Raw genomic sequence first — 17,398 nt, 5'->3', positions numbered from 1 at the left:
CCCACAAAAAGGAAGGGTTCACGAAATCCGACCTAGCCAAGATAAGAGGGGAAGGCACAACCCCTCCGATACAAAACGTACCTGCTTCGGGTGCGGAAAGTGTGGGCACTGGAGAAAGGATTGTAAAAATCCTTGGAAGAATAGCGCAGGAAAGAATTCTCCAGCCCCTGCCAAAAAGACCGAGACAGATAAGCCAGCCCCTCCCCACTCATTCGATACCTTTTTAACTGCGCTCCGAGCCATGTTAGATGGCCCTGGGAAGGTAGCCACCGCCACCGATTCCGAGATCCCATCTGCCCCCTCCCAACCAAAACTGTGACTGGGACAGGCACAGCCTGTCCACCTGTGTGCCCTTGAGTATGATGCATGGGGGAAGACCGACTGTACAGATGGAAGTGGAAAAGGTGAAAGGGACTTACCTGCTGGACACCGGTGCCTCAAGCACCCTTGTCTATGCAGCTAACCCTGCCGCCTCACCTCTCTCTAACGGGGTCCCCTACAGCTTGGTGGGTTTCACAGGCACTGAACAGACTGGCTCATTCTCAGTTCCGCTCTCCATCCATTTAGGTACACTCCACACTAAGTGGACTTGTGTCCTGATGAAGTGGGAGCAAGAAGGGAGAGGGATCCTGGGGGCTGACTTCATCCTGGGCCACGGGATCCGAGTGGATTTAAGAAACCACTGTCTTTGGGGGTCAGTCTGTACGGGACAGGAGAGTGAGGTGATGGTTATCCCGGGAAAACAGGGAAAAGGGACGGTGTGCACCATGAAACCAAAGGAGGGTTACGACCTCGATTCACTGGTTAGTAACACCCCTGTAGAATATCAAGAGTATGTGAGGAAAAACCTTGCAGCTTTTGCTACTCACAAACACGACTACGGGAGAATAAATGGGGTCGAGGTTAGCATAGATGGGGACCTCATGACCCGACCACAGAAACAGTACAACTTCCCCAGGGAGGCGGAGGCAGACATGGAAACAGCCTTGGGTTCTTTGGTTAAACAGGGGGTATTGAGACCAATAGCTACCCATGTGAACTCTCCATTGTGGCCGGTTAAGAAACCGGACAACTCCTGGAGAGCCACGGTGGACTATCGAGTACTCAACTGTAACATCCCCGCCTGTGCACCCACCATTGCTGCTGTCGCCGACCTCATTGGAAGTATCCCAGCCTCCGTGACCACCTTCACGGTGCTGGATATTTCCAACGGGTTCTGGTCCATAACTTTAAGAAGGGAAGATCAGTACAAGTTTGTTTTTACCTTTAAAGGGCAGCAATAAACTTGGAACTGTCTCCCTCAGGGCTTCCACAACAGCCCCAGTATATTCCATCAGTGTATGGCCAACTGTTTAAAGAGTTTCAGCAGACCCCAGCAGTTAGAACAGTATGTGGATGACCTGCTCCTGTTCACCGATGAGGGGGAGGAGCATGGCCCATTGCTGGCTGAACTGATGGAGCTGCTGAAAGAAGAAGGATTTAAAATAAACCCCAAAAGGCACAGATCGACCTGAAGGAAGTAAAATTCCTAGAACTGGCTGTGCACACTGGGGAAAGAGCCATTGACCAAGCTAGAAGGGAAGCAGTGCAGCGGTTACCAGCCCCCAACACAGTAACAGGAGTAAGATCTTTTCTAGGGCTAACCGGGTACTGCAGAGACTTCATTGAGGATTATGCAGCCACAGCAGCCCCTCTGCTCCGACTCCTACACAAGGGGGTGGAGTGGGAATGGGACAAAGGTTGCGAGGCAGCATTTATCCAACTCAAGAAAGACCTGCAGGCCGCGCCAGCTCTAGGGGCCATAGATGGGGGTAAAGAGTTTTTCCTGGAGGTAGCAGCCAGTGGGGACAGCCTGAGTGCAGTACTGCTCCAAGAGCGACACGGCCGGCTGAGACCAGTGGTCTACTCCTCCAGGATACTCACGGATGTGGAGAAGGGATACTCCAACTGTGAGCGGCACCTCCTAGCCACTCACTGGGCTGTGAAAAGATCACTGATCTTCACAGGGGGGTCCCCTATCACACTCCTTACCCACCATACGCCCACCCAAATGCTCCTGGACGGGAGAATCAAGGATGGGACAGTGAGCAGTGCCCGCATTGCTCGCTGGACCCTGCTCCTCTCTCAAATGGACCTAAGGGTAAAGGGTCTTTGCAAGCCAAGACTCGCAGCCAACATGATTTATGCAGGGACAGCCCATCGGTGTTCTGTAGAAGGAGTATGGGAAATTAACATAGGCTTTCGGGCTGGGTTGCACCCCACAGGCCAAGCGATCTATGTGGACGGTTCAAGCACGTATCTGCGGGTGAACGACTCACAGGCTGCGGAGTTTATGACCCCAAGGCAGGCATTGCCCTGGCGATTAAACTCCCCAGTACTATTAGCGCCCAGCACACTGAACTGTCTGTGATGGTGTACGTAGCCACACACCCCGAAGAATTCCCTACCCCATACACGATTTGCTCGGACAGTATGTTCACATGCAATTTGTGTACGGAGTACCTAGCTATCTGGTCCCGCCGCAGATACACATCCGCAGACGGGAGACCGCTGGCAATTAAGCCCCTACTGGAAAAGATCATGAAAGCCGTAGGGGAGGAAGGGAATATCTACATACATAAGGTGAAGGCACATTCCACCACAGAACCCCGTAGCGAGGGAAACCAGCAGGCTGACATGTTAGCCAAGCAGTGTGCCCGTACAGGCAAGCTCTGGGATCCGTACAACCCAGGACCCATCGCAGCAGTCAGGGGCAGGATAGGGACGGCAGGGAAGGCAGGGATAGCTTTGACCCCGGACCTAAAAATGGTTCAGACCAAGACCCTGTCCTCAAAACTGTCCTGAACACGCTAGCTAAAGGGGAAAGGATAGACGGCCCGTTCGGCACCGCAGCGATTGCCATTAAAGAAGGCAAGCTGTTCAGGGGGGAGCAATGCTTAGTACTGCAATTCCTCCAGCTGGCCCACGAGAGTCCAGGAGCAGGACACCCCAGACCTGAGACCACTTGGCAACGAGTGGAACAGGCAGGGTGGTGGCCAGGACTCAGGGAAGACGTCTGCGAGTTCTGTGCTAACTGTCTGGTGTGCGCGGCCAACAACCCCGACCCCCAGAAAAGAAAGGTGTCTATGGGACATATCAGGAGGGTAGAGGGACCCTGGTAGTTGATCCAAATCAACTACATCGGGCCCCTACCCACTGCCCAGGGAGGCTACAAGTACTGCCGAGTATTAGTGGATGTATTCACCAAATGGGTGGAAGCCATCACATGCCAAAGCCACTGCCCTGGGAACATAGAAAAAAACATAGAAACATAGAAAATAGGTGCAGGAGTAGGCCATTCAATGAGTTCATGGCTGAACATGCAACTTCAGTACCCCATTCCTGCTTTCTCGCCATACCCCTTGATCCCCCTAGTAGTAAGGACTACATCTAACTCCTTTTTGAATATATTTAGTGAATTGGCTTCAACATCTTTCTGTGGCAGAGAATTCCACAGGTTCACCACTCTCTGGGTGAATAAATCTCTCCTCATCTCGGTCCTAAATGGCTTACCCCTTATCCTTAGACTGTGACACCTGGTTCTGGACTTCCCCAACATTAATAAAAACATAAGAACATAAGAACATAAGAATTAGGAACAGGAGTAGGCCATCTAACCACTCGAGCCTGCTCCGCCATTCAACAAGATCATGGCTGATCTGGCCGTGGACTCAGCTCCACTTATCCCCCCACGCCCCATAACCCTTAATTCCCTTATTGGTTAAAAATCTATCTATCTGTGATTTGAATATATTCAATGAGCTAGCCTCAACTGCTTCCTTGGGCAGAGAATTCCAGAGAACAGCCAGGATCCTGGTCAGAGAAGTATTCTCTCGATGGGGACTACCACAATACGTGGAGGCCGACCAAGGGAGTCACTTCACCGGGCAGGTGATGTAGGAGACCCTTTAGGTGCTCGACATCCAATGAAAATGGCATGTCGCCCACAACCCGCAGTCATCCGGGCCTGTGGAGCGTTTGAACCGCACCATCAAAGAAAGGCTGCACAAAGAGACAGGGGACTCACCCAAAGGGTGGGTAGAGGTCCTACCACTGGTCCTCATGGGGATCCGGGCCAGCCAGTCAAAGAGCACGGGGTACTCCCCATACGAGCTCATGACCGCAGAGCCATGGAACCCCCATCCATGTGTTAGCCCGATACTCATGGAAGGTCAGCTTAGAGAAGTGAACCAGGACAGCTTTGTCAGGAATCTGTTTGAACACCTTAAACAGATTCACTGGCAGGCTGCTAACAACATGGGAAAACTGCATCGGAGCAACCGACTGCTGCTAGAACCCCGCAAACACCATGAGTGGGAGATAGGGGACCAGGTTATGGTGAGGAACTTCGCTAGAATAGGGGTCTTTGGGGCACTGTACATGGGACCGTACCACATTGTCGACAAGGCAAGCCCCATGGTCTATGCCATAAAATTGCCCCGCCGTACAAAGTGGTTCCACATAAATCAGTGCAAACTTTTCAATCCAGGAACAGCAGCTAAACATAAGGGACAGCCAAAAACTGTAAGCTATACTAAAAACAGGGACCCCCAGCCAACAGCTTCCGGCTGTGCAATTCCCACAGGGGATGTGGCAGACCCACAGACGTCACCTAGAGGGGCGGTGGACTGCGTTACTGGAGAGCGGTTCCCCCAAACATTTGGACTCGGACACACCTCCAGCAGCCGGAGCCTTAAGAAGGACTCCCCGCACACCACGGCCAAAGACACCGTGGTCACCAGCGCTCCAATTTAAATGGTTCAGCCCCGGGAAAGGGACCAGCTGCAAAAGGGCACCTAAGGTCAGAGACCAGCCCGCGAACAGGGACACCCAGCCGGTAGCCTCGGGCAACAAGGGACCCCCCAGAAGAGATAGCGGTGGACCAGCCACCAAGTGAGAGTCCCCAGCCCGTAGCCCTTGACCAGGCAGAGCAACCCCCAGGGGAAAAAAGGAACCAAGCAGCCACCCCCAAAGGAGCGGTGTGCTGCAGCACCGGAGGGGACGTTCCCCCGATAGTGTGAGACTCAAACCCACGTCCGGTCAGGGTACTTAGGGTTAGACGGTGCAGACCGACCTATCACCTACTTTGCTGGACACCCAGCGGAAGGAGAAGAAAGAGAGAAGGCAGGAATTAACCTGGCCACCCGGAGACGGGTGGCAGATGTACATATATAGTATGATATGAATTTAAGAATGTTTAGTGAATAAGTTAGAGTAGTGTAAGATTCTGTGTAATGATAAGTATATATGTATTATTTAACTGGGGTAAAGAAAAGAATCTACCTGTGCAGCTATTAAAAGAGGCACAGGCCGGGTAATACCGGGGAGTAAGAAGAATCTACCGGTATAACTGTTAAGGAGGCACCGGTAAGATAAGAGCAAAACGACTGTGAGATAAAGTTAAAAGCAGACATCAGTCCACAAGGAACTGAAAAAGACAGCCAGTCAATTAAAGACTATGAGCCCAAATTGGAACTCGGTCACCTTTGTCAAGCCAGAGAGCTTTCTCAGGGCTAGACAATCTGTTTTATGTGCCCCTACAGGAAAGAGGATGGCATAAGAAGGATCCTGTTCCTGCTCGCCCTGATAGGGATGAGCAGCGGCGACCGAGGAGACGTGGAAGAATCCCTCATCTACGGGTGTTCAGGAGAAAGAGCACCGATCGTAACCGCCGGGGATGGCCCCCGAGACGTGGAAGAACTCGCCGTTTATGCCCACGAGGGAAGATGGCCAGGGTGGCTGGGATCTAATTCTACCCGCTACTCCAGCCAGGAAGGTTTTACCTACAGGGAGGCCTCAGTTCCATGTCCCCGGATGCGGATCATCGCTGCCCGAGTCAGTGTTACAGAGGGAAAACATGTATGTTTGACTTGCAAAGGGAACATTCCCCTGGGAAGATGGTCGTGGTTCAGAAAACTCAGCAAGGACGCATGGGACCAGGAATCGGACTGGGAAAGACTCGGTAATGATATGTACCGCACCATCACGGGGACACGGGGAGGAGTAAAAGTGTGTTGGGACAAATGGTGGGAATCCGAACAAGGAATTTATGTTTGCATGTGGGGATCAGACAGTATTTGTCCCGCAGACATATCGATCACCTTCGCTAGGCAAAGGCAAGATGAAGGGGAAGGGATGGGGTGGGATTCTAGCCTACATGGGTGTGCGATCCCACACTCCTCACTCCCAATTAACGCCACCGAACTAAGAGAACACATTAAGAAACCCCTGCCCACAACCCCGCCAATACGCACAGTAATAGAAAGGTGTGCTACCACCAGCAAGGGACCTGGGAACGGATTAGTATTGGTACTGACCGAATAGGTGTTATATCAGGGGGTACATGATGCAATAGCTTCAGTAATATTAAACCTTACCGTGGTATACCTACCTGTATGATGTCCAAAGGATTCAGAGCTGCTATACCAGGCCCTACTCAGAGACATGTTTAAGAAATTTTATGAGTTAGACTTTGGAAATGTAGACAAAGCAGACCTATACACTCTAAATACTAGGGACACCATAGGCTCAGGGAGACCTAGAAGGGGTATCATAAATGACGTTTTCACTACTTACAATACAGCATCCTCTGTAATAAATAGCCTAGATGATATAGAATTGCAAACACAGATAAACAGTTTAAAGACCCAATTGAGAAAAATCCTGAAACAGGTGAACACCATAGTAAGATCAGAACAACAGGAGGACCAGGCTATGACTGTCCATTTAAAAGAAATAGTGGCTGAGCTGGAAAAACATGCACAGACGTGGTATCAACAGAAAAACCACCACCTTCGGCCAAAACTCGAAGCAAACTCCAACGGGGAAAAACCGAAGAATCGAAAAGTTTCCACTCTACAATCTAATCCTGACCTATCAACGGGTAAAACCTTACCTAAAAGACGGTAGAAACCTATTCTAATGAAGAATACCAGGTACTTACCCCATAGATCCAAAACGCACACCACAACAGCGGACTCAACCCAACTGAAGATATCGCAGCAAGAAGTCTTCTTCGACATTCGGGATACGGCAAGCAGACCCCACCGCATCCAGCGAAACCCGAAACCGCGATCTACCGTTAACTGTCAAAAGGATTGGTAAGCATAGTCCCTGCCTGCCCTGGAGTCCAACCTAGCTAGAATTAGGTATTGGGAGGTGGGAGGTATAATTTTACTGTAACCCCCTTTGAATACGTAGTGTATGGTTCTTTATTAGAGTGATTATAAGTTTGACCTTGTACCTTTCCTTGTATTGTCCTTTATTAGAGTGATTGTAAGTTTTGCCTTGTATTTTCTTACTAGAGTAATAAGCTTGTATTACCTTGACTGTAATAAAACCAAAGTTCTTTTGCATCAAACCAGTGTCCTTTGCACATTTGTCACACCCCCCAAATAAATCCAGAGTACAGAACCCAAGGGAGTGGGAGCGATTCGAACCGCTCAAGTTGGCCAGAAGGGAACTTGACCCCCTCATAGAGACCACTCCCTTACAAATGTAGGTTCAGTGTCACACAAAGGGACACTGGATGGGGCAGAGGACATGGGCGGGGAAAGTAAAGAGTCTTTTTGTTGTAATTGAAGTTTGATTTGTAAAAGTTCATTAAAGTTGTAAAATTTTTGTTAAAGATGGTATTAAAGTTGTTAAAGTTTTATTAAAGGTGTTATTAAAGTTGTTTTATAGTTACAAGTTTTACACAGTTTTGAAATTGTATGCTTTTTACATTTTTACATCAACATTTGTATTGAATTTAAGCACTCTCTCCATCTCAATCCCGTCGATTGCCACGGTTATGATTTCGGTATACCTCTGCCTCCTATAATGGTGCTCACATGACAAACTTTTAGAGTAACAGTCATCAGGATCCCAAAGCGCAGCTCTCCACATTCAAGCAAAGCGTTCATTTATGAGCTGCTGATGTAACAATTTTGCAGTGGCATACGCTCCGTGTTCCCTCCGCTGTGGTGTTGTGGGGTTGGTGCCATGGGTTCATCTCGATTCTCCTCCTCATCGTCCTGCCCCTCATTTTCCTCCTCTTCCTCCTCCTTCTCCTGCACTCTCTCCTCAGGTGGTCCCGCAGTCTCCCGTGGCAATTCCTGTCCCTGCATGATTGTTAAATTAAGTAACATGCAACACACCACTGTGAACTAAGCAACCTGCTGAGGTTGGTATTGCAGCCTGCCTCGTGAGTGGTCCAAGCTTCAAATTTGCTGTCTCAGAGAGCTGTGGAAGCTGGGTCATTGAATAAATTTAAGAGAGAGAGACAGTTTCTTAACCGATAAGGGAATAAGGGGTTATGGGAAGCGGGCAGGAAAGTGGACCTGAGTCCATGATCGGATCAGCCATGATCTTATTAAATGGCGGAGCAGGCTTGAGGGGACGTTTAGCCTACTCCTGTTCTTATGTTTTTATGTTCAACACTCCAATTGTCTATTCAATTATGTTATGTGTAACTATATGGCTCTTATTGTATCATTGCTCAGGTTCTATCTCAGGGTTCTGCAAGGGGTTCAACAGCCAGGTGGCGAGGCCGTCCCCTTTGTCACCCAGCATCCAGCAGTTACCTTGTGGCTCAGACTTGAACAGGTCAGACACAATGCTCTCCCGCAAGATGTGCGCATCATGGATGCTCCCTGGAAAGTTGGTATTCACTGCCATTATCCACTGTGTGTGTTCACATATGAGCTACACGTTGAGGGAGTGAAATCCCTTACGGTTTCTGTACACCTCCACCTCCTGTAATGGTGCTCACATGGCAATATGGGTACAGTCAATAGCACCCTGCACCTTGGGGAAGCTGGCAAGGCATGCAAATCCCAAAGCCCTGTCACTCAGTGTCTCCCTGGTCATTGGGGGCTACCCCAACCTCTCGTTGAGCTACAGTACGCGGACAATGCCTGCGTCTGCGCACATTCAAAGGCTGAACTCCAGGTCATAGTCGACGTATTTACTGAGGCATACGAAAGCATGGGCCTTACGCTAAACATCCGTAAGACAAAGGTCCTTCACCAGCCTGTCCTCGCCGCCCAGCACTGACCCCCATCAAGATCCACGGCGTGGCCCTCGACAACGTGGACCATTTCCCACACCATGGGAGCCTTTTAGCAACAAAAGCAGACATTGATGAGGAGATTCAACACTGCCTCCAGTGCAGCCTTCGGTCGCCTGAGGGAAAGAGTGTTCGAAGACCAGGCCCTCAAATCTACCACCAAGCTCATGGTCTGCAGGGCTGTAGTAATACCCACCCTCCTGTATGGCTCAGAGACATGGACCATGTACAGTAGACATCTCAATTTGCTGGGGAAATACCACCAATGATGCCTCTGCAAGATCCTACAAATCCCCTGGGAGGACAGACACACCAACATCAGTGTCCTTGTCCAGGCCAACATCCCCAGCATTGAAGCACTGACCACACTCGATCAGCTCCACTGGGCAGGCCACATTGTTCGCATGCCAGACACGAGACTACCAAAGCAAGTGCTCTACTCAGAACTCCTTCATGGCAAACAAGCCATAGGTGGACAGAGGAAATGTTACAAGGAAACCCTCAAAGCCTCCCTGATAAAGTGCAACATCCCCACTAACACCTGTGAGTCCCTGGCCAAAGACTGCCCTAAGTGGAGGAAGTGCATCCGGAAGGGCGCTGAACGCCTCGAGTCTCATCACCGAGTGCATGCAGAAGACAAGCGCAGGCAAACGGAAAGAACGTGCAGCAAACCTATCCCATCCTCCCGTACCCTCAACAACTGTCTGTCCCACCCATGGCAGGGACTGTGGCTCTCGTATTAGACTGTTCAGCCACCTAAGGACTCATTCTAAGAGTGGAAGCAAGTCTTCCTCGATTCCAAGGGACTGCCTAAGATGATGATGATGGTCATTGGGAAGTTTATAAATTCCATCCGGCGTGCATACAGTGCTTCGGTTACCTGTCGAATGCACCGATGAGTAGCGTACTGAGAATTAGAGCATATGTTCCCAGCTGATGCCTGAAAAGAACCACATGCATAAAAGGAAAGTGCCGCAGTCACCTTCATCTCGACAAAGAGTGCAGCAATGTTGCTGGTAGTGGGCTGCAGGTCTGCCTTATTGAGTTGGCAAATCTCATTGATCACCTCTTTTCGGAAGCGCAGCCTTCGAACACACTGTCGATCGGTCAGGTCCAAGGAGGAACAACTTCTCCCTGAAGATCCTGTGCCAGTAAGGCCTCCTCCTCCTCATCATCATCATCATTCTGCGACCTCTTCCATTACCCTTATAACTATGCTGAATAAACCTCCTCACATCTGGTTCCTCTATTAGACAGGTTGGCAGCAATACAGGCTGAGATAATACAGGCCCCATTCTTGAAAAAAATATAACTAAAGTGCCTTTCTATCTTAATAAGTTACTCAATAATAGTAAATATACCTTTTCCAATCAACATCGCACTGTGAAGTCACTGTTCACTTCAGAAATACAGAGGTGCTGCTTTAGCTGACAGTTCCCGATTTCCAAAATGGCGGCTCCCAGCACTCCGCCCATTCCTGCCGACTTACCATCATGTAAAACCTTTTCCAGGACGGTATGTAGCTCCGGTAGTATGTCGGCAGTATGCGATGAAAATCAGACTTTTTGGGCGGTATGCGGGTGGTCCTGCATGGCGGATGGTGTGTCGGCGGTATGTCAATGATGAATATTCCATCGAGCGGTATGTCAGCGGTATGCAAGTGTTTTTTGACCAAAATCGCATTTTTGGATGGTATGCCGGCTGTAGGGGCCAGTATGTCGACCAATTTTGGCCCCTATATCTTTATATAAACCTGGCCACCATAAGTAACTGCGTGAAAAACTCTTGGTCAAGCACATTCCCAGGTGCTGGTCATGAAGATCTCCTAACAATTTGGACCTGAACTTATTTGGGATTACCACTCTTGCTCTCCACCTGATACAATCTGTATCCACTGACAATTTATTCCAAGAATGAATATGGATGAATATCTTCCTCTGATACCTGGTTTGGCTATCCATTTGCAATGTGATCATACACCTTTGACATAACTGGGTCACGTTTGGTTACCTTAGCAATCTCTTCAGCTGTGACTGGCAGTTCATCAATGTATGAAAAATAGAACACTTCTTCCCTATCGGTTGTAACTTGTGATGGGGAAGGCAATCTGGACATAGCATCAACATTACTGTGATCAGCTGATCGTCTGTAATCAATATCATATGTATATGCCGATAAAATCAAAGCTCATCTCTGCATTCAGGCTGCAGCTAAGGTTGGAACTAGAGACTTTGGATGGAGGATTGCTGTCAGGGGCTTATGGTCAGTAACTATGGGAAACTTACGACCAAACAAATATTTGCGAAACTTCCTGATCCCAAAAATCAATGCCAAAGCTTCCCTTTCTATTTACGCATAATTCAGCTCACTGGCACTGAGAGTTCATGAAGCAAAAGCAATTGGCCTCTCCTCCCCACTATGTAACACATGATAGATCACTGCCCCAACTCCATACGGAGAGGCTCCACATGTTAGCTTGATCTCCTTAGATACATCATAGTGAACTAACATGTTACTCTCTATCAATTGGCTTTTACACATTTTGAATGCTGTATCACATTATTATAACCACTTCCAAAGGACCCGTTTTCTCAACAGCACATTCAGTGGATGTAAAACTGCCGCCAAATTTGGGAGGAACTTCTCGTAATCATTCAAAAGATCCAAAAATGATCAAAGTTCAGAGACATTCTTGGGAGTGGGTGCATTTTTGATTGCATCCAGCTTTCCCTTGGTTGGTTGTAAACCATCTATGTCTACTCTGTGCCCTAAGTATTCCACTGAGTTTTGAAATAACTCACACGTGCGAGCAGTCACTTGTACGCTGTGCTTCTCTAGCTGTTTGAGCACTTCATGCAATACATTTTTATGGATTTGCCTGTTTGGTGCTGAAATAAGTATATCATCTAAATAACACACTATCCCTTCAATCCCTTGCAAAATCTGGTTCATCACCCCTTGGAATATGGCGGGGGCGAAAGACAGTCTAAATGGTAGCCTATTAAACTGATATAGGCCTATATGAGTATTTATAGTCAAGCATGACTTAGACACTTCATCTAAGCCAAAGGTGGGCAGAGGAAATGTTACAAGGACACCTCCCTGATAAAGTGCAACATCCCCACTGGCACCTGGGAATCCCTGGCCAAAGACTGCCCTCAGTGGATGAAGTGCATTCAGGAGGATGCTGAGCACTTTGAGTCTCACCGCCGAGAGCATGCAGAAATCAAGCGGAGGCAGCGGAAAGAGCATGCGGCAAACCTGTCCCACCCATCCTTTCCATCAACGACTATCTGTCCCACCTGTGGCCAACTTTGTGGTTCTCGCACTGGACTGTTCAGCTATCTAAGGACTCATTTTTAGAGTGGAAGCAAGTCTTCCTCGATTCCGAGGGACTGCCTATGATGCTAACTTTGAGGATGCGATGAAAATGTGTGTTGCTGCCATGCCATCCGAGAACGGCGGAAGAAGATAATTTCAGCAGGCAGATACTGAGCTTGGCAATGTTTTTTTTGTAAAAGGTGTTAAACGTTTGAATTGCCAACCACCTGAATATAGGCACCACCTTGATTTGCTCCACCACCTGGTCAGCTGCCTTTTGAGGTGGTTGCCCTTCTGAGCCTAAGTTAGCAATCCTCCTTTGACTCATCACCCTCAGTATTACCTCCGGTCAGAAACGGAAGCAGTCGCTGCTCCTCCCATGGCCTTTCCCGACTGCTCTGGTGTTCTGAAATATCAAGCTAAAAGGATTTGTCGACCAGCAAACAGTAGATCACAGCAGGAAATGCAGGGGATGGTTTCAGGCACAGCAGCTGGTGTTCTGGGATGCTACCAGCAACCCCAAAGAACATTGTAGTAGCCCCACCCCCTTCCCATCCTCCCTCCCGCTACATGATGTCACCGGCTTCTGCAGCGGAGAAACCTTGAGCTGGGTGATGTCACCTTCCTCCCCATCCTCTGCCACAGAGAGCCAGCCCTTTACAATCCGTGTACATTCCCTTTATCGCTACTTTCTGTTTCCTATCTGCCAACCAAGGCTAATTTCACGAGATTACCTTGAAGGTGCACTCTCATTTTTATTCATAATAGGCCTGAATTTGCGGCCCCTACGGGCATGTGCCTGCACCTAAACCCAAAACTTGTAATCTGTCAAGTATTTTCTTGCCAGATCGCTGCATCTGAAAGTAAAGAGCCTCTGTGGGCGGAGAATTGGGCTATTTGCCCAACTTCTGCCCAGCGAATGTCCTTGAAATTCTTACGCTGATAAAAGAGTCTTCAAAAATAGAAAAATAAAATGTTATCACCCTTTTCTATATTAAAAATCCTGTCCATTCAGGTAAGTTTATTTTTAGCCCTGTTAAAACATTTTTAAAAGTTTAAACAATTTTTTTTGCATAAAATATTTAATTAAATTGCATTTTAAATATGTAATGTGTTTTTTTAATTTAATGTGTTTGTGTGTTTTGGGGGTATTCCCATTCACACTTTTGGCAGTTCCGTAGAAACAGAACTCACTAAAAGTATGAATGGGAATACCCCCATTTTGATTGGTTGGGCCAGCCCACGTGATCGCTGGGATATGTACAAAGCACATAGGCTCCTAGAATACGTGGGCCTTTATACAGGCCTTCATGTAGAGACCCAGGGCCACAAATCTCCGAACCTCCAGGACAGCCAGGTACTTTAGTAGAAAAGTTTGCAGTCGGAGGCATCTACCCGCGGGGAGCTTCCAACCGCAAATTCTGGGCCAATACCTTGTGTGGAACCTTATCAAGTGCCTTCTGGAAGTCTATATGGACAACATCCATATGTAAAGTCACAGTTAATTCTTTATATTAACTTTAGTTTTTAAATGAGTTTGTTAGATGGCTGGAAGTGTCAGTTTCATTTACAGTGAAATTAGAAGTTACCAGAGGGGGAGAAATTCGTGTGGCATTTGCACTAGGAGGTGGCGGTAAATTGTCAATGACTGATCTAATGACAGCTGATGCCTGTTCCAGCGCCGCACGCCATATCGGTGATGCCAGTAGCGCTATCGATAAACTCGATCACTAGGAATCTCACCATCCTGGAGATCGTGAAGTCAGTGAGTGTGCAACCCTCACTGGACACCCGATCTCCAACATTGGATTTAGCCACTTACCTTAACGCAGCACAGAACAATGACAGGGAGAGCTGGCCCTTCAAGCAGAAATCAGGCTGCAGCAGCGATATTTAAAGGCACCATCCCCAATCAACTGTGTCAGAGGACGAGTGGGAGGAGGATGAGGATGAAAAGGAAGAGGACGAGGAGGAGGAGGAAGAGGAGAGAAGGCGGAGGCAGCAAAACAATTGGTCTTCTGGACATGCTGTCCATGAACGGCTCATCAGACTCCGATTCACATGAATGAAACCCCAGATCCCTGTAGCTCACCACATCCCCATCATACCATCCCTGTGTCATGGCGTATCACAGCATCCTCCTTAATAAATGTACCTATAAACATATCACACATATAACATGAATTCTAATAACTAATGACCATTGTGCCTGCCATAGTTGTCATTGTATACAAGGTGAGTGTTGCTAGGTAGAGATTGTTGGTGAGTGAGTGCTGGGGGTGTGGTGAATTGAGCACTGTGCGAAGATTGTGGTACAGATGGTGATATGTAGCATTTGTTGAAGCCTTCACTCACCCTGACCACTTGTGTGAGCTCATTAAACTTTCTCCACCTAGTCCGGCAGACTTCTCTCCACTGCTAAAACCAATGCCTCCAAAGCTTCCTCAGAAAACCACCAGGTTCGCTCCCTGGGGCGGCATCTGCCATCAGCATTTGTAAATAAGTGCTCCTTCTCTCTTTGTCCTTCTTATGATTGTTGAGGCAGCAGTATATCCAACAATGTTGAGAATGAGATGTTGCACCATCAATGGACCTCCCCTCTAAGCAGTGAAAAAAGCCTGTAGCAATCATTACTTGTGTGCAGTCTAGACAATTTTCAACTGCTGCTACTTAACCATTTTTAGTCTGAACGCTGCCCATTTCTTGGCTATAATGAATTTCTAGCCCTGACTTTAGCTGATAAGCATTCAGTTACAAGCTTTCTTTTCCGAGCCTCATAGATATCTCAGCTGTCCTCCTAGGAATTAAAACTTCCAAGGACACATCTGCACAAGGCAAGTGATAACTTGCCTTTGGAGAGTCCTGGGTTCCTGTAATTGTTTCCAGTTGAATGAATTGATTAACAGTTCAGTCAAGGTGAAGGATTGGAGAATGATTCTTGTTAAAACTAAAGTCCAGGTAATTGGGTGAGGTAATACATGCAGATTCTTGTGTATCACAGTAAAAGATACGTATAAAAAGAAGGGTGTTAGAACAGATAGTTTAGAATTCGACAGGGCTATGCCAGCCAGTCCCCTCGAGCTTGAAACCTGTGCCACGGTGAATTGTCTGGTAATTCGTTACACCATAAGTATCTCAAGTATATGAGTAATTATTGTTAGCAATAGTTATCATTGTATATGTGTAGTTATTAGTAATAATAGTTATCTTTGTAGGCTTAATTCATATGAAAGCCAATAAATGCCTTTGAACTCCATTTTCTTGTGGAATAACTTATAAACTTATAAGAGCATCCATTCCTTAATGCATAGATGCTCACCTGTCCACCATGTTAGTGACCTCCTCAAATAATTCAGCTACATTAGTCAGACATGGCTTACCATTCACAAATCCTTGCTGACTCTCATAGATCAGCCATTCTATCCCTGATGATAAATTCCAGGTCTGCAGTTTCCCAATTTCTCTCTCCCTCCGATCTTAAATAATTGACGTTTGCAATTTTGCAATCCAAAGCCACAATTGCCAAATCTAGAGATCTTTGGAAAATTATGACTGATGCTTCTGAAATTTCCCCATCCATTTCTTTTAATACCGTAGGATGGAAACCATCAGGACCTATGATTTGTCTATCTTAAGTCCCATTATTATCTCCAATACCACTCAGACTCTCCCTCACTCTATTTAAATGTTAATACCAGAACTTTCCAGCAAAGCAATTATTACTTTGCTGGAAGTTATATATAGATTATCAGGAAGTTACTGTTGGTTATGAGGGGAATCTGAGTGTTACAAGTATTACTATTAGATTTTGGTGCAATTTCAGTTAGTTACTATTAATTGTTGGTGGAATCGAAGTGCGTCCCACCTTTGCTTTCTCCCTGCGAATCCCTTCCCTGCCTTCGGTTTCCCTTCTTTGCCTGCTCATGGGTGCTCTCCTGATTCTCGGAACTTTTCGCATAACACCTGCTGGCCCGAAACCATGAGCAAAGATACTGAACTGTAGGGCACCCAACCTTTTGAAAGTAAATGCAATAACAGGTGTCATGTAATCGGAGCGTCACGTGCGAAAACCTCCAGGAATGCCTCCAACCAGAGTTGGCACGCTTCTGCCCTAGATATTCCCACGCACCCCCCTTCCCCCTTGGCTGGTCTCCGTGCTCCCAGCACAGGACCCAATTAGCACTGGGTCTGCTCTGAGGGGGCTTCAGAAAATATTGGAAGATTCTTTCCCTGCTTCGGTGGCACAAGATGTGCTGGTGCATGTCCAGGCTCACTGCTGTTGCAGCAACTGAGGAACATCTCCCTCATAATTCACACCTTGCAGACACAAATACGAAGTACGGAACAGACAATAGATTCTTTACGATGATAATACAGTACCACAAAGGCTACTTTCTAGAATACTTTTATATATTTTATATATTGCCATTTTCTATAAATAGTTGTTTACATTTTGCTTAGGCTTCCATTATCTTAGTTCGCAATAGTGTTTCACATTGGTTCAGTACCTTCCTATTATTAGTATACTGGTCTGCTGATTACCTTTCTTCTGCATATTTGCAATTGCCAAACATAAAGAACCTGCACAGGTGAAGCTTTCCACAATCCTGACATTTCTTGTTAGGGTAGTCCTTACAGAGCCTGATGACAGTGCTGGCAACGATTCGACTGTCCAAGGTCAGCTCACATTCAGGTATTTTGCTCCCTGTTCCTCGGACAATGGTAAAAAGCTGGTTGTTTCTCAACGTCATAATTAGATTCAAGTCAGACACTGCATCACTGTCAGAGATTTTTCTGCGGAGCTCCTCATAACACAAAGATCCATTATTAGAACAGAGGATCTTGATGATATTCTGAGGGAGCTTTGACAGAGCCATTTCTTGCCCCAACTTCCTGCCAATCCACAGTAAATAAAATCTTTCTTCATGTGTAAGCTGGGAATCTAGGAAATGAAAGTAAAACTTAAAATTACGTGCTCTCTTCTCCAGA

General features: G+C 47.3%; 1 protein-coding gene across 1 annotated transcript in view; it reads right to left on the bottom strand.

Moving 5' to 3' along the window:
* Window positions 1-17,398, bottom strand: part of LOC139281478 (protein mono-ADP-ribosyltransferase PARP12-like) — a 75,258-nt gene extending 57,860 nt beyond the window's left edge. The window contains exon 1 of the mRNA XM_070901649.1: window positions 16,952-17,398. Within this exon, the coding sequence (XP_070757750.1) occupies window positions 16,952-17,286 (335 nt within the window). The 5' untranslated portion in view covers window positions 17,287-17,398. The remainder of the gene's footprint in view (window positions 1-16,951) is intronic.

The sequence above is a fragment of the Pristiophorus japonicus genome, chromosome 15, assembly GCF_044704955.1.
Source record: "Pristiophorus japonicus isolate sPriJap1 chromosome 15, sPriJap1.hap1, whole genome shotgun sequence".
Lineage (NCBI taxonomy): Eukaryota > Metazoa > Chordata > Chondrichthyes > Pristiophoridae > Pristiophorus > Pristiophorus japonicus.
The sequence above is the reverse complement of the archived record's forward strand: the minus strand, read 5'-3'. Positions and strand labels throughout refer to the sequence as shown.